At 37.6% G+C, this 26,522-nt stretch overlaps 3 protein-coding genes across 13 annotated transcripts in view; 1 reads left to right on the top strand and 2 right to left on the bottom strand.

The window, feature by feature from the left end:
* LOC127877850 (heat shock 70 kDa protein 12A-like) overlaps positions 1–3,712 on the bottom strand; it is a 43,557-nt gene extending 39,845 nt beyond the window's left edge. For all 5 annotated transcript variants that reach the window (XR_008048632.1, XR_008048633.1, XR_008048630.1 and 2 more), the window contains exons 1-4: positions 3,621–3,712; positions 2,231–2,361; positions 1,244–1,458; positions 533–748 (exon numbers count right to left, since the gene is read on the bottom strand). Coding sequence is in view for 1 of the 5 variants with exons in the window: in XM_052424144.1 (XP_052280104.1) it covers positions 533–748; positions 1,244–1,458; positions 2,231–2,339 (540 nt within the window). In the remaining 4 variants the exon portion in view is untranslated. The remainder of the gene's footprint in view (positions 1–532; positions 749–1,243; positions 1,459–2,230; positions 2,362–3,620) is intronic.
* A 5,815-nt stretch (positions 3,713–9,527) lies between these two features.
* On the bottom strand, positions 9,528–18,262 carry LOC127877849 (heat shock 70 kDa protein 12A-like). Of its 2 annotated transcripts, XM_052424142.1 has the most exons (8): positions 18,137–18,262; positions 17,945–18,018; positions 14,465–14,693; positions 12,983–13,140; positions 12,267–12,482; positions 11,279–11,435; positions 10,551–10,808; positions 9,528–10,351 (listed from the first exon to the last, which is right to left on the bottom strand). In XM_052424142.1, the coding sequence occupies exons 3-8, from the start codon at positions 14,637–14,639 to the stop codon at positions 9,561–9,563; spliced, it is 1,755 nt and encodes a 584-aa protein (XP_052280102.1). In that variant the 5' UTR covers positions 14,640–14,693; positions 17,945–18,018; positions 18,137–18,262; the 3' UTR covers positions 9,528–9,560. The 2 variants fall into 2 exon arrangements, with proteins under 2 accessions (XP_052280102.1, XP_052280103.1); XM_052424143.1 differs by lacking the exons at positions 17,945–18,018; positions 18,137–18,262 and adding an exon at positions 17,834–17,854.
* LOC127877847 (myosin-8-like) lies at positions 17,988–24,906 on the top strand. 6 transcript variants are annotated; one of them, XM_052424140.1, is made up of 10 exons: positions 17,997–18,072; positions 19,026–19,145; positions 20,079–20,237; positions 20,743–21,148; positions 21,589–21,920; positions 22,157–22,256; positions 22,345–22,443; positions 22,768–22,848; positions 23,292–23,384; positions 23,504–24,906. In XM_052424140.1, exons 4-10 carry the CDS (start codon positions 20,795–20,797, stop codon positions 24,440–24,442), a joined length of 1,998 nt encoding a protein of 665 aa, XP_052280100.1. In that variant the 5' UTR covers positions 17,997–18,072; positions 19,026–19,145; positions 20,079–20,237; positions 20,743–20,794; the 3' UTR covers positions 24,443–24,906. The 6 variants fall into 6 exon arrangements, with proteins under 6 accessions (XP_052280101.1, XP_052280100.1, XP_052280098.1 ...); XM_052424138.1 differs by lacking the exon at positions 20,079–20,237 and having other exon boundaries at positions 17,998–18,072; XM_052424136.1 differs by lacking the exon at positions 20,079–20,237 and having other exon boundaries at positions 18,022–18,072; positions 18,958–19,145.
* The last annotated feature ends 1,616 nt before the right edge of the window (positions 24,907–26,522 follow it).

The raw sequence follows: 26,522 nt of genomic DNA, 5'->3' as shown, positions 1-26,522 counted from the left end.
TGGACAAACAGACGGACAAAACTGAAATAATTCCCTACATGGCTTTCTTTCCACAAACCTAGTTTTACCAACCTAGCTTAAGTAATTTTTGAGTTTTTGAATGATAAAGATGTGTGTTTTCACTTATTTCTGTACCCACAATTTTTGTCAGACATAAAACAAATCAATGAAATGATGCTCATATACCCCATATGTCCCTCTATCCACATACCACCTTTCATCAAACTATCTTGAGCAATTTTGAAGTTATTGCAGGATTCAGATTTTAGTCTTTTACTTTTTCCGTATCCATAGCAACCACATTTTTTTTTAGACGAAAAAACTGAAATAACATGCAAATTCCCTCTATCCACATACCGCGTCAGTACTTTTTTGGAATTATGCCAACAGACACACCAAATTACTAACACACAGTATTGAGGACACACAGTTAAGTCAAGGGTAAACCTATAGTCTCCTCCTATTCTACCGTTAGAGGACTAATAACTTGTAACTCACGGCAGCTACGCTTTAAAAGTTTGGGAAAAATTACCTTTTGGGCAGCTTCTCGCATGAACTGTTTGGCGGAATCAGACCAGATGGCTGGAACTGTGAGGACCCAGTGGATGTCTTTATTGTCCACTCCAGTACCACGAGTTTCAAGCAGCTTCAACAAGTGCTGTTTCAAATATTTAATAATTTCAGAAAAGACAACCATTGCCTTCATGGGTCGACCGCAGTCATCATCGATTTCGATGTCACGCTGAATCTGTGAATATACATGTTTTAAAAGATAATAAAATACACTCAACCATATCGATTTTTTTTCTAATGGCTTGCAGCTTCACCATGGTCTAAATGATTCTTCTTTTTTCTTAAAAATATGTGGCATATATTTAGTACTTCATGCATTACTCGGGTTATATTTAATTAGCTGATTTTTAATGCTGAAATGGATATTAATTTTTTTTTTAAATCCATTTCTATCCATCATAATTATGTTTCACGTTTAAACATTTGTTAAGTGTGTGTACATCTATTTCAAATAAACTATGCTTTGTTACAAACTTGTATTTTGATTACAAATCAAGCAATTCATATCAAGCTATATGGTTGCCTGGTACCTTTCCATTTCCGTAACCAAAACTATTGCAAAAAACAACACAACTAGTATTAATTCACACAAACTTTCCACCATTGGTTATTTTGTCCTTTTGTCCTTTATAATGTTTTAATCGGATTAGCATGGGGATGCATTATTTACCTTTTTACCATGAAGCCTCATTTTAAATCGCTTGAAGAAAAAATAATTCTGGTGTTCATCATCTAATGCCAGCTCAGAGTAATTATTTTCCGCCTCGTAGCCAAAACTATGGAATGTTTGGTCTGCCTTAAACAGAACCACTGTAGGCGCTTTTAGTGAAACTAGAGACATTGAGCCGGCTACCCAATTTTGATTGGTTGACACTTTAGCTGGATCTGCAATTGAAACAAAATATTCAATTTCAAAAAGAGGATATAAAGATGCACAATTCAATTGTTGACAAAATCACTCTGTAAATAAGTTAAAAATACAGAATTTTGAAACACTAAAATCTCTTTTTAAAATACTGAATGTCTAGTTTTGCTTTTTTTAGTTTATGTAGCATATAAGTGTCCAAAATACTGAAATTAAGTATTAAAATTGAAAAATTCCTTAAAGGAAATGTAATATAAATCATACATTAATGCCAATTTTTCTGATCATAGGAAACTTTTAAATAAAATCTCATAATCAAATGTGTTGGGTAACCAAATTATAATTAGTGGGCTTATGTTTGGGTTATTGAAAGCAAGTTTAGCAATTAGACAGAATATGGCTAATAAATGACCTGGCTGGCTTTTTACCCACATTTTGCTAGTCCAAAACAACCTAACATGCAGAAATTTCCTTAATAAATGATTCCTCACTAATGAATACCCCCCCCTTTTTCAAAAATACAGAATACGTAAAAACTCACACAATTGATAATTCAAATACATGCTTAAAGTCAATCTTTGACTGAAATTTATCAATACTAGCCTACATAGTCAAATTATTGGAATTTTCTTATACATGAAGTGGCATAAAAAAACATTATTTTAACCCCTAATAAAGATCTACCAAACCTTGCCTTAGGAAAATGTTAAAGCTCTGGGGCTATTATTATAGAACATACAGTATTTCTCTTAAATTAATAAGGGTTTATGGTAAGCCAAAGCAAAAATTTACCTGACTGGTAGTCATGCTTAAATGAAAAAGCATAGCCACTGTAAGTGGTGCCGAAATCAATGGCTGCCACTAAAATCTTCTCTTTCTTGTCAGCAAACGCTGTCGCCATGGTAAAGTACTTGCGCAATAATCTGAAGTTAAACAATCAAACAAGTGAACTTATTTTCTTCTTTTACTTAATTGCTATCTGCTCGAATTAACTGATGATGACGTTATCTTAATTAATATTTATAATTAATGATTACACCAATATTCTTTGATAGAAATAACTAAACAAACGGCATAATGTCATTGACAAAGTATAAAGAAGTAATGTGAAAATACTGAACTCAAGCCGGGGATTGAACCCACGACCTCCACAGTGGTAAGTCAGACACTTTAACCATGTTGCTAAAGACATAGCCCAACAGCAAGGCTGTTGGAAGTGACCTTATTTCACTACACTCCTACACCTTTTAATGTTTCAAGACCCAAACCTGCCCGCTACAGCATGTCTTGCATCCACATGGCCCTCCCAGAAACCATTAAACAGCTCAGACCAGACCCATTCCAGCATTCACAGTTCTTTTTTTGCCTTGTCGCCATTAATGTGAAAATACTGAGCTCAAGCTGGGGATTGAACCCAGGACCTCCAGAGTGGTAGTCAGACACTTTAACCACGTCGCTAAAGAGCTAGCCCAACAGCAAGGCTGTTGGAAGTGACCTGCTTTCACTACAGAAGTATTTTATAGCAAAATGCATGTTCCTTTTATTAACCCTTTACCACTTAGATACGTATTTTCAAGCATTTGTAGTCCCTTAGAAAGTTATATTTAATTGAAGACCTTTCTTACTAGATTCAAGTTTTTAAGGCTTCAACTCCAAAACCTTGGGTACTGATGAGCAGCAAACAACATAAAACCTGAACAGACTGCGAGTCACTCGCAGGCTGTTCTGGTTTTATGCTGTTTGCACAAAGCCATTTTAACTCTGCTTCTAAGTGGGAAAGGGTAATATCAAGCCAATTAGCTATTGGCCACATCAAGAAAGTTGAAAAACAAATTAGAATAAATTAAACTATTTCTTTTCAATAACCTCATATCTCATACAATCAAGTTGAAAAATAGTGTGAGTACATACATTATAATTTAATGTAAACATTCTTATAAACAGACTATGTATACAAAACATAGAATATCATCTTTAAATACCACTTTCAAAACCAGAGAAAAATGCATGCACAGATTTTTACCCTAGTGGTGCCCCTCTAGCTTTCTTAATGGAAAGCGAAACAAGAAAGATTTATTTAGTATTTTTAACACGGAAAATAACTTACTAAAATTAATTCGTGCATTTTAATGCAGCAATGATTTAAGAACAATAATTATTTAATATTATCACACAATCTCACCTTTAAAGTGTTGTTGTTATAGTTGGAACATTCTACTTTTCCATGTAACAAGGAAGTGTGACAAGGCGTATTCGGAGTTGTTCGGATAAAATCGACGATAAGTACACTCGGCAAAAAAGTAAAGGAATCATCATGTGGTGACTTTTCAACGATAAATATGGTTTTACCACCCAATTTAATGAGTTTAAGGAGTTAAACATCACTGAAATTGTCATTTTCATTCAAATTGTTCATACAAACGTACTCTGTGCAAACGAAATGATATTTCGCAGTAATAAGTCTGTTTAAATATACTTTTTCACTCCTGAGGGTTGATCAAAATGTATGTGTGCTGTGTTTGTGTAGCGATGTTATTTTCAAAACCCCGGGTTCAAAACATTTCTAGTAACATATAACTATGATAAACTGAAACGTTTTCGGATACCAGGCGAGATGCATTTGTTAAGACTCAGTACTCACATGATAGGCTATTAATGAAACACATTTACGTGACAGGGTTCAAATTCAAATTGTATTATCTGAATTAAATGAAATGTTGGAAAAATGCTTCGAAAGTTTATCGTTTTATAATAGAAACATATTGGATATATATGTGTTTGTTTCTTACCTTGTGTTATTAAAGGAAAATTCAGATTGTAACACATTGATGATAATAACCGCTAATCCAAGAGCAGCGACGAAAGGAACGTTTCCGAAGAGAGGGGATGGGGGACAAATTCTATTTAAACTGGTCTCACATGCATGCACGTAAATATGACCCGCGTCATGCGAAAATGGTTCCTATGGTTTCTTATGCTAATGCACTCGTGCAGCCTGGTCAGTAGCTACGCTGTCCGCTTTTAAGTCACGTAATGTTTCGTAGTCTCATTTGCGGACAATGTAATTCGTAACCAGACTGCGCCGATGCGTTGGCTGGTCTGATGCTACGCTGGCCGCATGTGTAATAAGACCCATTTTCGCGTGACGCGGCTCATTTGAGCATTTCAAGCATGTCATGCACCCATAGATCTGTTTGCTTATTGTTTATTGATAGATCTTAGATGAACCCCATGTCGTATTCTTTAACTATCATTATCACTTACCTGAGATATCCCCTTTAGACAATTTGTAGTAAAAAATCACCAAAGAAATGTCAGTAGATCGCATCTTACCACCATACATCATTATCATGTTACCCTAGCATCGCTTAAGAATTACCATAGTACCGTTCTTTTCTTGCAGCGTACAGTTTAGACTTGAATATGTTATTACCATGAATTCCAACATAATATTTGAATCATCAATCGCATACCACTCAGCAATACTCCATTCAGCCCTTAAATACAAAACTAAAGGTGATTTTTTATCGAACATTCGACCAGTTGATTAATTAATTAAAGGCCTCGTTACAGAAATGTCTGGCCTCTGGGTCTGATATTCCTATCCGTCGATTGGTCCATCATAAAATAAGGGCGGTCAGGGTGCAAACGCACATGGTTATAAAGGCATGATACATTAAATTTTGAGAAAGGGTGTGGGTTTATAAAGAAGGATTCAACTAAGCCTTTTATTAACAGGAATGTGAATAGTAAGAAGCGACGGGCTCTAAATTTCAAATATGGAAACATTACAAATGCATATCTTTTTTTACCAGCTAAAAGCTTAATATTGCTTATTCAATTCAAAATGCGTCCCAACTTTCGCGAGTCTAGTTAGTTAATTAGGTAGAGTCACCACATAATGCAACATCGAGCGCCCCACGCAATGCAGCATCGGGTGCCCCACATAATGCAGCTTCAGGTGCCACACATAATGCAGCCTCAGGCGCCCAAATAAGGCAGACACAGGCGCCCAACATAATACAGCATCAGGCGTGTCACATAATGCAGACTCAGGTGCCACACATAATTCAGTCTCAGGCGTCCCAAATAATGCAGCATCTGGCGTTCTAGATTGTGAAGCTTAAGGTTCCCCACATAATGCAGCCTTAGGCGCCCCAAATAATGCAGCCTCAGGCGGCCCACGTAATGCAGCCTCGGGCGCCCAGTATAATGCATCCTCTGATGCCCTAGATTATGAAGCTTCAGGCGCCCCATGAATGCAGCCGTAAGCGCCCTAAATAATGCAGCCTTAGGCGGCCCGCATAATCCAGTCTCAGGCGCCCCACATAATGCAGTCTCATGCGCCCTAGATTATGAAGCTTTAGGCTCTCCACATAATGCAGCTTTAGGCGCCCCACATTATGCAGCCTCATGAGGTCCGCGTAATGCAGCCTTAGGCGCCCTACAAAATGCAGCATCAGTCGACCAATATAATGCAGCCCCAGGTGCCCTAGATTATGATGCCTCAGGCGCCCCATGTAATGCAGCCTTAATTAAGCGCCTCAAATAATGCAGCCTTAGGCGGCCCACATAATGCAGCATCAGGCGTCCCACATAATGCAACCGAGGGCGTCGTACATACTATAGCCTTAGACGACCCCACATAATGAAGTCACCGGCCCCACATAAATTGCAGCCTCAGGCGTCATATATAATGCGGCCTCAGGCGTCCCACATTATGCAAAATTAGAAACCCTACATTATGCAGCTCCGCAAGATACAGACTCAGGCGCCATATACTGCAGCCCCAGGCGCTACACATAATGCAGCCTCATGCCGTACACATCATGCAGCCTCATGCGCTACACATAATTCAGCCCCAGACGCTCCACATAATGCAGCCTCAGGTGCCTCACATAATGCAGCATCAGACGGCTGACATAATGCAACCTCAGTTTCCACACATAATGCAGCCTCAGGCGTACCACAAAATGCAGCCTCAGGGGCCCCACATAATGTAGCATCAGACACCCAACATAATGCAACATCAGAAACTCCACATAATTCATCCTCAGACGGCCCACATAATGCGGCCTCAGGCGCCCAACATAATGCAGTATCGGGCACCCAAAATAATACAGCTTTAGACGCCAAAACTTATGCTGCCTCAGTCGCTCTACATAATGGAGTCTCAATCGCCCCACATTAAATGATAATGCAGCATCAGGCGCACCATATAATGCAGCCTGAGGCGCCCTACATAATGCAATCTCTGGCGCATCATATTATGCAGACTCATACGCCCCACATTATGCAGCCTCAGTCGCCCGACATAATGCAGCCTCAGTCGCCCACATAATGCAGCCTCAGACTCCCACATGGTGCAGCCTCAGTCGCCACACATAATGCAGCCTCAGACGCCCACATAATGCAGCCTCAGTCGCCCGACATACTGCAGCCTCAGACGCCCACATAATGCAGCCTCAGTCGCCCACATAATGCAGCCTCAGTCGCCCCACATAATGCAGCCTCAGACGCCCACAAAATGCAGTCTCAGTCGACCGACATAATGCAGCCTCAGACGCCCCACATAATGCTGCCTCAGGCGCCCGACATAATGCAGCCTCAGGCGCCCCACATACTGCAGCTTCAGACGCCCACATAATGCAGCCTCAGTCGCCTACATAATGCAGCCTCAGTCGCCCAACAAAATGCAGTTTCAAACGCCCCACATAATGCAGCCTCAGTCACCAGACATAATGCAGTTTTAGACGCCCTACATAATGCAGCCTCAGGCGCCCCCATAATGCAGCCTCAGACGCCCACATAATGCAGCCTCAGTCGTCCCACATAATGCAGCCTCAGACGCCACACAATATGCAGATTTAGACGCCCCACATAATGCAGTCTCATGCACACAACATTATGTTGCCTCAGTCGCTCCACAAAATGCAGCCTCAGGCGCCACACTTAGTGCAGCATCATACCCCACACATAATGCAGCCCTAGGCGCCCCACAAAATGCAACCTCAGGCGCCAAACATAGTGCAGCATCATGCTACACATATTGCAGCCACAGGCGCCCCACATAATACAGCCTTAGGCGCCCAAAATAATGCAGCCTTATGCGCCCCACATGATGGAGCCTTAGGCGGCCTACATAATGCAGCATCAGGCCCCCACATAATACAGCAACAGGCGGCCCATATAATGCAGCACCAGGCGCCACACAATGCAGCCTTAGACCCTCCCATAATGCAGCCTTTGGCGCCAAAATAATTTTGCCACAGGCGCCAGTACATGACGAATCCTCAGACGCCCTGCATTATGAAGCCACAGGCGAGAATGTATATCATATTCTTCGAAATACACACACACGCATTTATTTTCAAATGATCCTAGCTGTTTTTTCTAGCAGTTCAGATGTATAGGACAATTACAGGTATTTAAATGATTGTAGTTTTCATGTTCAATGCTTTATTAAAACACTAGATCCATTGAAACAATCATTTTAACACACGAACAACTTACAAAGAGCAACAACACTGAATAAAAAACATGTATCATTATAGGTATAAGGCTCATTTACGCTAATTAAAACTATTGCATAATTACTGGACACACAAATTGACTTATTTAATATAAGCACATGTCAGTAACTGAATAAAATACCTAGGAGCAAATACTAATGTGGAAATTGTGATTATTGTACTATGCATCCGTTCAAATGTCCTTTATCAATGTACACAGTTTATCTTTTTTTTTTAATTCAATATAAAGTAAATACGCCTGCTGTAGAGCAATAACTTTTGTAATTCCTGACAAGAGTGTTAAATGTGTGGGTCTATTAATTTGCCATTCCACTTAATGCCCTCTTTCATTATGTTAAGATTCATTTGAACCCATGAAAACTTCATGAGTTATTTTCCGCACAAGGATTGGGGCCATCTAACGGACGGAATGTGTCATTTCATGATTCATCTCTTCGAGGGGGGGGGGGGGGGGGGGGGGAGGAGGAGGGGGAGGGGCATACCATTTACAATTTTAAAAGTGTCATAGTTTCAAAGATGTCTTTGCATTGGTATTGTAGTGTTTAAAGTAATTAACAAAGTTATGGACGAACGTCTATCGCAAGAAACACGAAGACAGTTGCTGCCTGCTGTGGCACGACTTAAGCCTTCACAATTCTTGAAAGTGACCATTATTTTATCTTGTTTAGTACAACTAGTCATTATGCTGTCTGTTGTTGTTTTAAATTAACGAATACATACAGTGAATAAGCGAGCGTGCGGGCGAGTAAATTTGTAAGCCCCTAATGAGTTCTAGGTTGATTGAAATTTGTAAGCCTCTAATGAGTTCTAGGTTGATTGTAAACCCCGCCTTCATAAATTCCATTTAAGTTCTGCCCTAACCCCAAGGAGGATCATGCGTGCACCTGGCCCCATGGGTATGCCTATTATCGTCCAAGCTGGTTATAGACAGTTTGCAAAATTGACATCAATGTGAATGTATGGACATAGAATGTTAAAGCGTGTGTATTGTAAGCGTGACGCTCAATAACTTCCCGTAGACAAGTATTCAACTTTGAGAAGTATCTTCTTGGTTAATTCATTGTTATTGAATTGTTTCGGTTAGCCCTATATATTTTCCTTCACTTAATGTTAATTGTATCGACAACCAGGCTTATGATAAAAAAATAATTAGAAACAATCAAATGACTGTATATTTTTTAATATTTATCATACACTCTTACACGCCATTAAGTTCATATTTTGTAATAAAGTCATCAAATTGTGTAACATACGAGAATTATATCAAAACAATCAAACAAACAAATAATAATATATATTTGCAGAACAATTAACGTTCCAAATTATCATTACAATTACTCTGTAAAAGATGGATTCTTGTAAAATATGAAAGTCATAACACGCCACACAGACAGCTATCTTTACCGACACAAGGTCAAACAATCAACACAGGTTTGCCAATTAATTAAAGGCTAATCGTTTATGCACACATTCATCCAAATATTCGAATACGTAACCAATATGTTAAAAAAACACACACGTTTTTAGAAATTTGTTATAGTTAAATATTATATATCAATATGAAACTACCGTAAACGCCACGGGGCGGTTCACAGAAAGTCGAAGAATGACGTGTATTTGTTGTTGGTGGACATTTCCTGAGCTTCTACGTGCAGCTCCGTCTCGCCAAATATCATCTTCACCTCGACCTTTATGAGTTCATCGCGATCCGGAAGCTGGACTACAACTTGACCGAGCAGCTCCACTTCCGGTTCGTCGACGAACTGCGGCGTTTTCTTTGGAGAAGCGAAAATGTTAAGCAGCATTTCCGTTTGGTGCGTATTAAGGGTAATATGGCGTCCAGAACGCTCCTCGCCCACCCGTATGGATTCACCTTCCCGGATGTAACTTTTGAACACATTTTGGCACCGGTCCCTACCTCCGATGGTTACTTTGTGCGACTCTGGGTGGGAATTGGGATCGAACGGCGGTGATATATTTATGCCGTATGTGTAACGTGACACTCGTGACGTAATCGCTACGGGGCGATGACCGAATATAACGGCCCCTTTCATGACGCACAAACCAGCGTCTTCCGGTATAATGACTCGGCATTTTTTGAACGCGTTCTCTATAGCATCGTGCATCATTTCCGATTCTGAAAATCCACCTACCATAAGCATCAAGTCCGTTCCCTTTACCTCGGGATGGTTCAATAAATCCCGAATGTGTTCCACAATTTTGTCGATGCAATCTTTAAAAAGACCTTTAAAAATCGTGGCATCTAGTCGGATTTTATCGGAATGCCAAACCAGCTTTCCGGCATATGGCGATCCTTTGATGGCATCTTCGATTGACTCTCCAGTTTCTTTAGTATAAGCCTCTCGAAGATTTACGGGAACTGAAAACAATAACACGAACAGTATTTAGCGTGCATAAAATCAGTAAAAATGATTTAATTATACAGTCATAAAGCAGCATAAACAAATATACATATTAAATGTAATAAATGTTAATAGCTTACATTAGACAAGTCATAAACTTGTTACTTACATATCGGGGTATCCGTTTTATACAATACAATAATTGTGTACATGTACCTTTCAAGGTTATTTTTCCCGACGTAGATGGCTTCATTGTTCGCTTTTTCACCTCCAGTTCGCGTTGCAGGTACAGGTAGTCGGCCCTGTGTTCTTCGCAGAATTTGTCGAGCACAGGGGCACCGATGATCTTAATGAGCATTTGCTTGAACGCCTCGTCCACCCTTGTGCCGCCCCACGCCCCTCCACTTGCCTTGTGGACCTCCTTCAGACCCCCACCAGAGTGCCGCTCGTGTACCGTGATGTCCGCTGTACCACCTATACAGAACGCGTAAACATTATCAGAGAAAGAACATTACTTTTGATTAATGGTTTGTGAAAAAAAAACTACAGTGAATGTATATTAAACCGTGAACATGTGTTCGTACAGTAAATTTATATTAAACCGTGCCATGTGAGAGAAAAAACACAAACAAATTAATTTACTATTATTATCGGAGTAATGCTTACGGTTGCTTAGGCTTGAGTGTCTTATTAAGAATTATACGAATGTATTCAATTTACAATACAATTTCAAAACCATGGCATAGAAAAGGCATAAAAAAGTGTGTACATGTACACAAATTAGATAGTTCAAAACCGCCTAAATCCAGGGATAATAACCCAAATAAGTCTATGGTGGGGGGCCTTTTTACAATTTAATACCATTGAAATCATATCGGGGCAGTTTATGTTTTTGGGGACGTGTTCAAGTGTTCAACAGTTTTCAAAACAGAATACACGCATACCTCCGAGGTCGATCACCATGTACTTTGAACCCGTACTCGCCACATCGAACGTAAGTCCGGCGGTGCCATGGATTTTCTCCGTCGGTAGATACTGGCAGTAGAGTGAAGCAGCTTCCGGTTCCAGGGCTATCGTCAGCTGAGAACCGGCTATATCCGCCTAAGCACGTGGAACATACTATGTCAGGTATATGGTGATGTTGATACCTCATAGATATTCACCATTTTTGCAAATACTCGTTTTACAAAGAAAATTCCAACAGAGAGTGTCAGTTTATTTTTCACATTCGACTTTGCTTAGAACGTTAGCAAGCCAATAGTTTGGACCATTTATGCAACATAATTGCTATGTATACTGATAGTTTACATGTTTGAATGGTATAATTAGTTAAAATGTGTAGGGCAAAAATACGCCATTGCTAACCAACGATGTCCTAGTAAAAAAGGATTTCAGCGCTAAAGTTTGCATTTACCCAAAATAGACGGCAAACATTTACGTCTCACTGACACGTATGCATATTGAACAAACCTGATTATTTATGTGTTTATATTTCGTACTTGTTTAAATTGAATAATGCATTTCCTGTAGACTTACTGTGATGTTGTAAGCTACCTTGAAGAACTATATTGGCATTAACAAACATACTCGTTTAGCACTGATTCAGATTGTTATACTCTATTTCATCAGGCACGAGTTTATTCCAAGATTATTGTACTTTAGTGGGCGATTTGTTTGTCTAATTTATCAAGTACTTGTACGAACATTAATTTCATATTTATCGATACATATAATTTTAAAACCATTCACACATAAACACCAGAATCAGGTTCATGTCAGCGAGTGATCAAATGCGGCGAGTGATCAAATGCGGCCAAATGCAGCGAGTGACCAAATGCGGCCAGTGATCAAATGAGCAGTAAGTACAATACCACTAACAATTCATCCTATCATTTGCATTCACATGTCAAGCTTACTAGCTAAGTAACGTACTTTATACGCGGCCTCCCTCATGAACTGTTTGGCAGAGTCCGCCCAGATGGCGGGCACGGTGATAATCCAGTGGATATCCTCGTTTTTCATCTCGGTTCCCCGCTTCTTCAGCGCCTTCAGCATGTGGTCCTTCAGGTACCAGATGACCTTGCCGAAAACTGTGATGGCCGGAAGCTTTCGACCTTTGTCGTCTTGTAGATCCATATCTCTGTGAATCTGTATGGAGGGATGTTATTTCGGTGTAAATTTATTATTCATAATTCTGAGTTTACCATTGTCTGTAAGATCTCCATGGAGTGAAAAAACATCACTACACAAAAATGAGTTAAAACATAACGGAAGTAAAATACAGTTACACAATTGTGGTATTGCAAAATGTTTATGTTGTGAAAATTGTAATGAACATATTCGTGTCTTGTAAAACTGTTGAAACTTCGAAAAAGTCTAGGAAACCCATACTTCCCGTTTTTGAAATGAAGCGAATTAAAACTGCAATGAAGCATAAATTTGAGCTATGGAAACATTTCAATATGACTTAAAAACCTAATCAAATTGAACGCTAAAAAATTCCGCGCTTTTCATTGTTGACTTTAATTGGGTTATATCGAGTTTTCTCGTGCGTTTTCATGGTTACTTTCATGTAAGTTTTTATTTATTTCACATGAATGAAAACGCGTATATAACATACATATTGGATGGAATGGTTACCACGTTACCTTTTGATTGTTTTCATGATGCAGCCTCATTTTAAACCTGGAGAAGTAGTACCAGTCGTGGTGTTCGTTGTCAAGGGCGAGTTCCGAGTAAGCGTCCTCCGCCTCGTACCCGAAACTGTTAAACTCCCCTTTCTGGTCGAATAGCACCACAGTTGGGGCTGAAAAAGATATCACTGATTATATATATAATTCCCATAGCCTCACAGCCAGTGTAGTTATAGCTATAGAGGCACTTGAAAGGAAGATGAGACAATAACAAGAAATACCTGTTCTACCATTTCAAGGATAAATTCAAACATCTGTTTGGTTGTCAACCAAATTTTTGAAAGAAGCACTTGAATCTGAAAGCTAGCTGGTCCGTCGGCTTTGTTCCTTTCCGATCCCCTTACGGTCAAAATCGCGACATTTGATTTCACTTGGGGCATTAACCTTGTGGCATTACGACATATCAACTAGATGTCACTTCACAAAAAAATGCACACTACAAACAAAGTACTTTTAAAAAACAAATCTGGCCAATGGACAATGAATGAGTTTCATAAACACGCACCTTTGCACGTTTGCTATTTTTCATAAGTAAACACGCGCTCGAAGCCAACTTTGTGAATCTTGTGATATCGTTCTATTTGCTGCTCAATGAGACTGGGGTATTTCCATTGAACGTGTATGAATCATGTTACTCGACGTGCCTGCATTGGACACAGTTCTAATTAAGTTATACAGACCAATAGGCAAAGGTAATACATTTAGATTGAATGTTACATGTACAAAAGTACTTTTTGAAAATTAGACGAACGAGAAAATACTTTCTCTGAAAAAAAACCTGCATAATGACTTATTTGTTTCATGAATTGCAAAATCGTAAATTTGGCCGATGTTACGTGCTTATCTTAACCTCAGGAGGAATAATATTATAACAAATATAACGTATAATAACAGATTTGGGCTTAATTGAGCGAAACATACACATGAATTTGGCTTTTATCTCAGATCTTTATTTTGCTATGTTTAAAACTTTTACAGGACTGTTGGAGTGATTACAAAAATGCAAATTTTCGTCAAATTTTAACCAAGACATATTAGTGGATAGAGTAGACTTAATATTTATGATAAATTAAACTGGGTTGATACTGAATACTGGTGCAATTGCGATTCCACTATATGTTTATTAACTTTTGTGTAGTCTTTGTTACAGTTTCAGAAGGACCTCATCCATTATCAGAAGGACCAGTATGTTTTGAGATTAAGAGGCACACCCTGTTCCTGCACAAAAAGTTTGTGTTGAACAATGGAACATTTATCTTAAAATAGCTTAAGTTAACAACATTATAATTTATTAGTGTAAAAAGTGATATGGTTTTCGTTTTAACTACATTGGTGTATATTAAATCGTCCAATTTTGCATGTGTCTATTAAACATGCATTTCAAGATCGAATTAATAAAACTGATCTAGGGATGACCCAATTGTGTGCAGTAATCACCTTTATATGAGGAGACCGCCATGCTTCCTGCCACCCACCCTTGGTTGATGGAAATCTTTGTCGGGTCTGCATTATAGTCAGTTTTCAAAGAGAATGCATAGCCACTGTAGGTTGTGCCAAAATCAATGGCTGCCACCATCATCTTCTCCTTCTTGGCGGTCACTGCGCTCGCCATGGTGATGTGAGGGGGTCACTTTTCAAGGTTTTTATGTTCCAATGTCTATTATACCTGGCATAGAATGTAATGCATAAATGAAAGCAATGTAAATTGTATCAAACTTAGACATGATTGGTTAAAAGGAGTTGTAAAAAGGGCACACAGCACATCAAAGTTCGTAATTTGAAAATGATTAATAGGCATAGTCAAACAATGCAGATTTACATACATATTTATGCCATTTGAATCAAAATTACGATGATTAAAAAACTGTGCAGAGAGATATACATCTATAAGCATTTAGTAGAGAGCTCTTTCAAAATATGGAACGCATGGCCCGGGTGATGGAGGTTTCGTCACAATGCAGTTTCGTCACACTGATATTATGAAGGAGGGCAGTGGAGGTTTCGTCACACTGATATATTGTATAGATTAAAATGATATTGCAATTGAATATGATGTTTTCAGTGTTATTTTATAGTTAAATAGAAATATATTCACATGTAACAGGCAATAATTAATGTCCTATGATTTTAATAAATATGCTTTAAAAAGTAACTTTTTTGTCTTTACTGTTGATTTTATGCGAAAAATGTAACACTTGCATTACACTTTGCATATTATCTTTTTTTCTATCATAATATCAACTTTTTATGCGCGCGTAATATATGAATAAAACACATATTTGTGGATCACATGAAAACACGTCCACACCCTATCGACTACCAATCTACGATTATAAGATTTTCTCAATTATTGATTACTTGATAGTGCAAACATATTAACTAGAAATGGCGCTGCAGAGGCCGACGCGTATCCCCACGCCGCATGTTTGATCCAGGGGCGCCCCAGGGTTGGTTATGGGGCCATGCATAGTTGAGATTAACCATATTGTCATAAGAGAAGTTCATCATCAATTAGAAGTGAATTGGTGTAGAAATGAAGAAGTTATAGTAAAAGGCGATTTTGGGTGGGTGTGACATATGTGGGCGGGGCGCCCCAGGGTTGGTAATGGGGCCATGCATAGTTGAGATTGACCGTATTGTCATAAGAGAAGTTCAGTATCAATTTGAAGTGAATCGGTGTAGAAAAGAAGAAATTATAGTAAAAGGCAATTTTGGGCGGGTGTGGTCTATGTGGGCGGGGCCCCAGGGTTGGTAATGGGGCCATGCATAGTTGAGATTGACCGTATTGTCATAAGAGAGGTTCAGTATCAATTTGAAGTGAATCGGTGTAGAAATGAAGAAATTATAGTAAAAGGCAATTTTGGGTGGGTGTGGTCTATGTGGGCGGGGCGCCCCAGGGTTGGTAATGGGGCCATGCATTGTTGAGATTGACTGTATTGTCATAAGAGAAGTTCAATATCAATTTGAAGTGAATCGGTGTAGAAATGAAGAAATTATAGTAAAGGCAATTTTGGGTGGGTGTGGTCTATGTGGGCGGGGCCCCAGGGTTGGTTATGGGGCCATGCATAGTTGAGATTGACCCTAATGTCATAAGAGAAGTTCAGTATCAATTTGAAGTGAATCCGTGTAGAAATGAAAAAATTATAATAAATGGAATTTTTGGTGGGTGTGGCCTATGTGGGCGGGCGCCCCAGGGTTGGGATTGGGGCCATGCATAGTTGAGATTGACCCTAATGTCATAACAAAAGTTCAGTATCAATTTGAAGTGAATCCGTGTAGAAATGAAAAAATTATAGTAAATGGAAATTTTTGGTGGGTGTGGCCTATGTGGGCGGGGCGCCCCAGGGTTGGGAATGGGGCCATGCATGGTTGAGATTGACCGTATTGTCATAAGAGAGGTCCAGTATCAATTTGAAGTGAATCGGTGTAGAAATAAAGAAGTAAATGTAAAATAACCTAAAAAAATGAGTGATAATTTCTGACGCGGCCCCACCCCAACCGCTATAACTTTTGACCCAGGGGTCAGATCAAAATTCCAAATAGTGCAGGGTCGCACATATGCTCATAGCTACCATGTGTGTAAGTTTCAAGTTTCTAGTGCTAATACTGTAGGAGGAGATAGTGGCCAGGACGGAAGGACGGACAGAAGGACGGCGGAGATAACCACAATATCCCCACCTTTTTTTCAAAAAGCGTGGGGATAATTAGTGCATTGCAAGCAATCAATTAGCGACACACGCCTTTAATTCGCAATTAAAGAAGTTGGCTTAAATTGGCAGCGTGGATTATACAAACTGTGTGTATTTATACATACAGAGTAAATAACGTCTGTTAAACAAGAGTATATAATAGGGGAGTTGTTTCATTGCAACCACAAAATCCAATCATGGATGTTTGGAAATAAATGCATGTGTTGCGTAAAGGTATGCATATTATTATACCGTTTATTGAGTAGATTTGTATTTGATTGTATCTTTATGTTTATATGCAAATATTTATTTTTGGTGATATATTGCTTGCAAATAAATGTGTGTTGTGTAAAGCCAAAGGTAAGTATATTATTATACCGTCTATTGAGTAGATTTGTATTTGATTGTATCTTAATGTTTTATATGCACATTTTTGTGTGTGTAATATTGTTTGCAAATAAATGTTTGTGTTGTGTAAAGGTAAGTATATTATTATACCGTTTATTGAGGAGATTTTTATGTTAATGTATTGTGTAATATTGTGTTGTATTTGAATAAATGGTTTTTGTGAATCATAATCAACATTGTATTATGTCATTTAATTGCATGTGCATACTAACTAAATACTTTATTTATCGAATTTAACACAAAAGAAAAAAAACTACATGTTGATTGATAACAGAAGAAAGGTGTCAATCAAAGGTGCTAAAGTTTCCCGGTATTGTATATTACACCTATATATTACCATTGTGACGAACCCTCTACCCGTTTTCTACAGTAAATTCAGTGTGACGAAACTGCAGTGTGACGAAACCTCCGTAAACCCATGGCCCACCAGCCTTCTATAGATGCAAATGTCAACAGTGAGATTTTCTATAAATTATGAACTTTCTGTGTAAAGTTGTTATGACGCTGTTGTTAATAATTAATTTTAATAAGGATCTTAAGGAATGAGTCTTTGGCAGACCCATAGGTATATACTTCAAAACCATGGACACAATATATATAAAACGAAAGTACGCCTTAATTATTTTGGTAAGTGTATATCCTTGTTAAATTGTTAAACGATTTTCAGATAAAGCTTCTTATACCACAAGACACTAAAAACTTCACTAACTGATCGCTTTTTAATAAATTAAGTGTTTAACAACCATTTGGTGTTAATGAACAACGGTTACAAATCAATATTTATACGATAATTCATTGAAAACGAAAGTAAGATATTTACCTTAATGCTACACCAGGTTTAGACTTGCTTCCGGTTAACTGGTTCCCGATTTGATCATACCGGAAACAAGTTTTCTGAAATGTGAAATAAAAAGTAGGATTTTTATGTCGTTTGAAAACTGTAGTTAAGTATGTGTTTAAAATCTTTTGATGGCGTTAACATATTATAATTTTTCTTAATCAAATTGCTCACCGGTTTCTTATGTTTAATAAAGATGAAACCACTTGAATCAACGGGTATTATTTTACTATCTCCCTTGATTCGAGTTTGGTAACTGTACGCTACGGAATCCGGATAGTGCCATCTATAATCTCGCCCTTCTTTCATCAAGGGCGACACTAGACATACAAAGCGATACTCGATATTTTGCGCGACAGTCGCGGCGACGCACGATATATTTAACACGATATATCGCCCTTGTTTAGGTAGCCCAAAAGGCGATATATCGTGTTAAATGTATCGTGCGTCGCCGCGACTGTCGCGCAAACTATCGTGCGTCGCCGCGACTGTCGAGTAAAATATCGTGTATCGCTTCGTGTGTCTAGTGTCGCCCTTGATGAAAAAATGGCGAGATTATAGATGGCCTATCCGGATTCCGTAGTACGCACACTATTTGAATATAACGATTGACTGTAACATGCTGTAAAATTACGTTCAATTGTTTAAATAATTGCTTTGAATGTGGTTAAGTACATAATTGATTTGTTTTCATATTCTGTATCTTCGTGGGCCTAATAATTCATTTATTCAACGCTATAAGTGATATATAATCTGAGATAAAGAATATTGACTCTGTAGTTTATTGTGTTGACTGCGACATAATTGGGCATTGTCAAAAACATACTCTACTCTGCAACGAATAAAATCCTCGCGGTTCTAATCGGTAATCTCAAGTCAGTAGTATTTAATGTGCGACGTATATGTTTACCACTAATCAATGTGTTTACATACCCTATGCGTGGCATTAAACGCTTCGGAAGGCTTATGTAAATCAACTTGCGTAAATATATCAGTTATCAGATCCTATTCCACGAATGTATGAAACGATTTATAAGCAATTTACTTCCTCGTTCGTGTCCAGTGGAGATCTGACTTACAGACGTTTATATTTACTATAATACGTCTGACCAAAGTTTTACAAGTAGCTGAAGACCCACTTTGACGATACTAAGGGGTACACAAACGTTCTCTTCATAAAAAGGTAAGATGGATTTTAATTTCTTTTGCTTTTAAGGGTTTTTAGAATTTATACTTTTTATTCTGATACTGACTTCCTTTTATCTAGAACAAGAATAATTTGTGCATTCACGTTTGGGTAATCACTTCATTTGTCATTTAGTTAAATGTGTCCAATAACTGTGTGCAATTATGTGTGTAGGTTTTTTTGCGTAATAAGATCAAAACAATAATTAAGTCGTTTATTTTCAATAACAGTTCCGAACAAGGTAGATCTGCCAATCTGTTGTTTTTTTGACATTGTTTACTCTACTCAAGTCATTTTCCTCTTTAACAAAGATTCGTGATGACAGAAATCTTAAACAACTTTGCAACATATATTTTGTTCATAACAAATAATTTGCGATTTTGAATAGGGAAATAATTTATATAAAAAAAAACACTACACTGGTGAATACCATAAACAAAGTTCTGGGCTGGCAGAAAAGAAAATTGGTTGGTCTGGTGAGTACAAACAAATATACGTTCGATTTAAGCCTAATCCTTAACTTCAGTTACTGAACATAATTAACCTCCAAAAAGTGTGCGACAATGTTACTAACAAGATTTCACGATGCAAAACGGAATAATTCGAGCATATTCAGTTTAACGCCTATAGCCTATTAAAGGGATCTTTTCACGGTTTGGTAAATTGACAAAATTGAAAAAAGTTGTTTCAGATTAGCAAATTTTTGTTTTTGTTATGATATTTGTGAGGAAACAGTATTACTGAACATTTACCATAGTCCAATATAGCCAATATATGTATCTTTTGACGATTTGAAAACCTAAAAATTATATAGCCTTGCAATGCGAAACGATTGAATAATTTGGAGAGTTCTGTTGTCGTTTAAATTAACGAAACTACGAAGATTGCTTATATAAGGTATAAAATACTTAAACTGTGCATACACGGCAGGTCGATACATCTGTAGTCGCGAAGACGCTGGACGACCTGTAAATAAATCTTAAACGCACACACACAAACTGTGTATACCCGGCGGAATTGCCGAGAGGGCTAATGCGTTTTTACTTCAGACTATCTCCAGGACTCCGGGGGTCACTGGTTCGAGCCCTGGTACCGGCTACTTTTTTCCTTTTTTTAAATTTTATTCTTGATTTTTTACTGGAGCTTTTAAGATCCAATGTTTACATTTATCAATATAAAGCATTTAATGACAAACTTCAAAATATGCCAAAATCTGTGAAAAGGCCCCATTAAGTGACACAATATTTGTGCACCTATAAAGCCATCGTAGTATAAAATGTCGCAATACAATGACCATTCCTAAATATGGTGTAACCGAGAAATTATTGCATTAAAATGTTGAAGTGTAAAGTCTTACAATAACGTTTATTATTTTTCAATTATTTAAAAAATAGAACAAATGCAAATGTCAAAAGATTGTTACGTACTAACGATCAAAATCCAAAAATGTATGGTTTTATTGGAGTAAATAGCCCATCAACTAAGGCAGAATAGTCATCCATAGTCCGTACATCCGAATATATTGTGTACCTACCGGTATACATACAACTTGTTCGGTTCATATAAAAAATAATCTGGTGAATAATGTTGACAGTACTAACCCGCACCCGACGACCTCGGTCTATGAGATCAATCTTTCCGGCACCATGGATAGGTATACAGACACCTTTTCTACGTCAACAGTCAGCGATATACAAACGAAGGCACGTCGACGAACACGTAGAGAAGACCGATCGCATACACAGGCCAGTGAAAAAGCTCAGTCGAAACCTTCAGATTTGGAAAATAGTGATGGTAGACCGGATACATCAAACGCTGCCGATACTAGTTCACTGTCAAAAAACGTTTCTTTCGTGCCTTATCCATCTGCAGTGTATCCCAACTACCAACCACCGACCGTTAAGAATGAGGAATTATCGATAAAAGCACTTAAAACATTCTTCAGCAGGTTTGAAGAGATGCAGCAGTTGGTTGGAGATGCTAAACAGGAGATGCATAATGTACGTCGAAACTTATTATTAATCGAAACGCGATGACATTAACATCGCACCTTAAAATACCTTAAAATAATCAAAGAATCGAACGATTGTTTTAATTATCTGATTTGTCGGGCTGTAACCATGTCTTTGCACGATTGTAAACGATTCGGGCTAATGCCACTGGGGTTTAAATCATACGCTTTATAAATCCTTTTGTTGTTTATTGAGCATTTAACAACGGAAATTATATGCGTATATTAAAATTAGAACGAAAACTAAATATGTTCAAAATGTGTTGTTATTTGAAAGCTTAATGATGTCGTTGTTTTAGTGAATAATGTGCAAGTATTTATTAATACCACTGGTTCGATTATACTACTATTTAACATAGGATTATAATATATCTATATTACAATATAGTATTTTTGAATGTAATTTTGCATAACAATATTACTCTACAGTTTTCCAGCTTACAAAACCCGATGCAGGTAAAACGTCTGAAAGACAAAGCAACTAAACTGGAAGAAAAAATGCTTGCTATGGAGAAAACTCATGCTGATAAAATCGACCACATCGAAAAGGCATACGAAGATCTGAAACGATCAAAAGAACAGATTGAATTCAAAAACGATGAACTTAAGCTAGAACTGGAAAAAGCAAAACTTGCTAATAATGAATTAGTAACACAAAATAATAATATTTCGTCAGAAAATCGACTTAATCAAAAAGAGCTGGCAAAAACAAAAAATGACTTAAATAAAGTGAAAGCGGAATTGTCGCAATCCAACTCTAGGTATGTGACATTTTTTTTGTAACAAATTGAATAATAGTTGCAATGTATCGTACTTTTCCTGGTTATTTGTTTTAATGTTAAGTTACTGGAATCAAACGATTAACATGCGAACCATCAATTTCATTTTTTTGTGATTCAAAGTATGGCTAGTTACAACATTCATACTTAAATATTACTGTTTGTTCGAATACCCCAACGAGGCAGTGTGCGCAGCCTATTATTTGGCTTGTTTTAAGGTTAAGCAGACAAATGAGCAACAGCCTGACAGAGAACAACCCACAAATAGCTGATCTCAGTGATTCAAATAGACCGTCAAAACTGGGAGAAAAACACTCGGTAGGTGAAAGTGCGCAAGTTATTTTTGTCCGTTTGTTTCAATTCTAATATTTAATAAACAGTAAAGATCTGTAAATGCTTTATACAGGAACTCTACGATAACGAATGGACAGATGCATATGAAGTCCTTGAGCTCACTTGTGAAGGCGAACTGAACGCTATTCAAAAACTTCTTGAAATTCTGATGGTATGTATCATTTACATGAGGATGAAATGTGCTGCAGGTTTTATATTTTAATTAGGATAGGAAGGTAAAACAATTACTATTTTTACTAAATAAGGGGTCGCCTTAATCACACACTATGAATTTATTCGGGGAATTTTTTGTAAATGTCAGGTAGAAAAACCGATTTGTATTGACAAACAAAGTAGTAATCAATGACCGTTTGACGTTGTTGGAAATACATAGCCGCGTGTTGATATCAATGTACCTGTTTCTGGATTCCATTATGTATTAATAAGAATACATACTATTAATATATATGCCTTATTGTGAGTGTTGTTATTGTAGGATGTCGATGAGTTTTGTAAATCTAAATCCGAAGAACAGAGTCTTCAGCTTAAACAAGTTTCCTTCATGTCCAACGCGGAGGTAAGCGCCAAAATTGTTTAATTATGAGGTCTGTAATTCAGGGCAGTGTACATATTGCATTATGCATTGTAATGTTATTATTAATCATTATCGAATGGATCTACACTGCGATACAAATTCTCATATTTTAGCAGTTAGCCATCCATATGCATTTTGATTGCCATTTCTTCCGCTTTTTGGTTTAGACAATTAAATGACATACTGATGTTTCGTGAGAGGAATGTGTATATATTGAAACTGCTCTTAGCCCCAACACAATTTAGTACCCTGTTCATAAAATAACAACTCATATAATGTATGTATGAGGCCATCAATAACCAACCGTTTGTTAGTGCATTGTGATGGTAAAATAAATTATTATTTATAAACAGATATTAAGTATTTTTATCGCTGAAATCATTTCTTCATACCATGTATCGCTACCATACTACACCATGTTGCAGCCGAGTAATTTACCAGACGCACCTGAACTAAAGAAACAGATGAAAGAGTTCAGAAAATACACAGCAGAGCTCAGTGTCCAAGCGTTGTGCAAGGTAATTAGTGTTCCAATTATAAAAGAAAAAAATTCTGTCTTAATTAAACTGTTCACATAATTTGCGATATTCAATTTATGTTGTTCCGTAAATATCCAGTATTTTCTGGTACATTTTAGGAGTATACTCGAAAAACACAATCAAAACAACGAGAACTCTTCGCTGATCACAGGGTTTGTAAGTACATAGACGGATGTGTGAAGCTCTGCTGGTTGATGAATGCTCATGATCCTCCTGTTGTATTCTCCCCTCCTTTATCGCCGAATTCAGATTTTGACCTCAGCATCTACAAAGCATACACAGAGTCCGGAAGTAAGGTACAGTTTATGGTCTGGCCGGCATTGCATCTACACGAAGGAGGTCCTATCCTCGGGAGAGGCGTGGCTCAAGGGCGTTCACCAGTAGGCAAACATAACAACAGGGCATCCGCACATAAGGCAACGAGCCATTATAACTCGCCAGGACGTCAGGATTCGTCGTCTGATTTGGGAATAAACCCACAAAAAGCTCGGGAGGCTTGGGCTACGGATGACCCAAAGCAAGGTTCGTTGATATCTGATTTGGACAAGACACAAGCTTTTTTTAAAAGAGGCAATGATGCGACTGAGCGACAAACACAGAAGTTGCCAACAGAACCGGGAAGTAATCAACAATCTGCTCAACTATTCCCCACAACAGAAGATGGAAACTATGGAAGTGATGCCAATGTTGGGCGTGATGTAACAAACCAGTCTAATACACGAAACGGGCGTTATGTACCTGACCCTTTTGACCAACTTGCTGCATTCGATAATCAGTCTTCCAACACGAGTACTCCCAAACTTACCAAGATAACTGATCAACCAACAAGACGCTCGAACGCATTTAGCTCATCCGTTACTGTTCCAATGTCAACATACGTTGTTGTCCCTTCTCAGCATGACATGGAACTATTTTATAGTTACATGAGATACGGTGAGTTGTCGTGTCGAAGTGTGTTAGGGGAAGCGACGTATAACAAGTGTATTAATTATTACAATAATGTCGTTTTGCGTAACCTTGGACAATTTCGTACGTAATTAGAAATATTTGTAAATCTTAATAATTTTAAATGGAAAAACGTGTGTCTCTTCAAAAGAGAAAGTTCGTTGAAAGCAGTCACGCATGGTTAAACACATTGAGCTCTTCGAAAAACTAGTAACATTCAAAAATTAACAGTCGCTATTATGCCACACTTGAGTGGCATTTCTTTAATAATCTAAACCATGTAAGGTGCCCCAATATTGTATCACCAAAGGCGTTTCCAATACCACACATGTAAATGCTTCTCCATCAACAAGCTAAAGTTTGTATTTACGGTGTGATTTTGACTTACTACGCTCCTCAAAATGCGATGAATTTAGGAGAAATCCGAACCAAAATTGTCTTTGAACTATGGTGTATCGTTTAAATGTTGATTTGAATGTATTTTAAGTTTTATAACTGTATAAAATTATTGAGTACGTGGCCTGTTGTTAAAAGATTAAACTGGATTTCAACAGTATGATTTATTTTATTTTTTTTTAATGTAAGTAAAAGTGTGTCGAATTGCAGTTTAAGAACTGCCATATTTCTTTTTGTTTGTTTACATATAGTGATGGTATTGAAAATGCGAGTGTTCCAGTGCACTCGACTTCTTTTTAAACGGAGGATTTACAAAACATTTGCAGATTAAATTAATAACATTGATTGTAAATGCTTTAAAACATAAGAACACAAAAAATATCATATGGAGCATCAGAGGCAGACGTAAGACCGAACGCGCTAAAGAAGACACGAAAACAAGCTTCAATATTTGTACATATGAATGATACAGCAAGAAATTGCGTTCACATTATTGTTTGTGGGTAAATCTAGCAAAACTAAAGAAAAAATTCATCATAATATACAGTTATGTAATAACAGATATCAGATCGTTTGCACGTTTATTATCGATATTGTGGCACGACAGCTATAGTATTTCTTAGATAAGATATTTATTACACCAACAAACCAATTCATTATGGTACACACTTTAGTAATTCAATACATTTGGCATTAATATATGACGCATTATTTCGCTCCGCCATAGTCTTAACAAAAATGTCATATCTTATAATATATGTATTGACCAAACTGTTATAAAAATCCAATTTGGCATCCTTGATGATGCTTCGAATTATAAATTCATCATTATCGTAAAGAACGTGTGTGATCTAGCTTTCTCGATATTTTACACAACTGACAACAGCAGCTAGCCGGCAACGCAGCCAGCTGTGTACAAAAGTATAACTTGACCTAGTTAATTTTACCTGGTTAAAGCGGTCAGTTTAAATTCCTTCTGACAAAAATCATAGTCTGCAGTCGTTGCTAAAGTAAGAGAGATACTCAAAATCAACAAATATTTCATAAAATAAAGTTAACCCATACAAAATTAGCGTTCCTTATAGCCATAGACAAGATTTCAACGCTAGATGTGGTATGTTAACATTTATTTAACGAGATACAAAATGCAAGTTTTTTGTGTGTTACAATATATTCCATGTTAATTTCCCGCCACGATATCCGAACATTTACGAGCGAACGCGAGACTGGCTTCGGGAAGCGTCGGAAGAACAACGAATTCGTGCGTCCGAAGCTGACCAAAACAAATATCGCGTTGGCTTGTAAATGTTCGGAATAATGTACGAAATATTCGTTGATTTTGAGTGTTTTTAACCATTAATTAGAGGTCACCTGCTGTATATGGTCAGCATATTTTATGAGTGTTTCTTTGAATAATCCCATGTTAATGATGGTGATTGTGAATGATCTTATGTGTAATAGTGTCCACCAAAAGTTATACTAATCAGACAAATGGACTCCACGCTCATTGGTTACCTGCCTGAAGTAGCCACTTGCCTATAGCAGCCATTTTGCCACTTGCAGTGACAGCATGCTTAACGCAGCTTTGATTGTATTGTCGTTCGCACTTAATTGAATAATCCTTAGTCTGAATTAACTTACCCTGTCAAATGTTTTAAACAGTTAAGAAATGTACTAGACTGTACTGCAGACACTCCCTGGTGTCAACTTTGATTATATGACTCAACTCAAGACGACCTCTTGGGGTCAATTAATTGCACAATTTAAACAAGAGCA

This window comes from Dreissena polymorpha, chromosome 4, assembly GCF_020536995.1.
Source record: "Dreissena polymorpha isolate Duluth1 chromosome 4, UMN_Dpol_1.0, whole genome shotgun sequence".
NCBI lineage: Eukaryota > Metazoa > Mollusca > Bivalvia > Myida > Dreissenidae > Dreissena > Dreissena polymorpha.
The sequence above is the reverse complement of the archived record's forward strand: the minus strand, read 5'-3'. Positions and strand labels throughout refer to the sequence as shown.

Bases quoted from the DNA above. Each gene is read 5' to 3' on its own strand.
- LOC127877849 (XM_052424142.1), bottom strand. From the start codon at position 14,639: ATGGCGAGCGCAGTGACCGCCAAGAAGGAGAAGATGATGGTGGCAGCC. The intron at 13,141-14,464 runs GTGATTACTGCA...TATCTTTTTCAG, and splicing joins GGCGGTCTCCTCATATAAAG to CCCCAACTGTGGTGCTATTC. The intron at 10,352-10,550 runs GTACATGTACAC...TATTGTTTTCAG, and splicing joins GGGAAAAATAACCTTGAAAG to TTCCCGTAAATCTTCGAGAG.
- LOC127877847 (XM_052424141.1), top strand. From the start codon at position 20,795: ATGGATAGGTATACAGACACCTTTTCTACGTCAACAGTCAGCGATATA. The intron at 21,149-21,588 runs GTACGTCGAAAC...ATTACTCTACAG, and splicing joins CTAAACAGGAGATGCATAAT to TTTTCCAGCTTACAAAACCC. The intron at 22,257-22,344 runs GTAGGTGAAAGT...TGCTTTATACAG, and splicing joins AACTGGGAGAAAAACACTCG to GAACTCTACGATAACGAATG.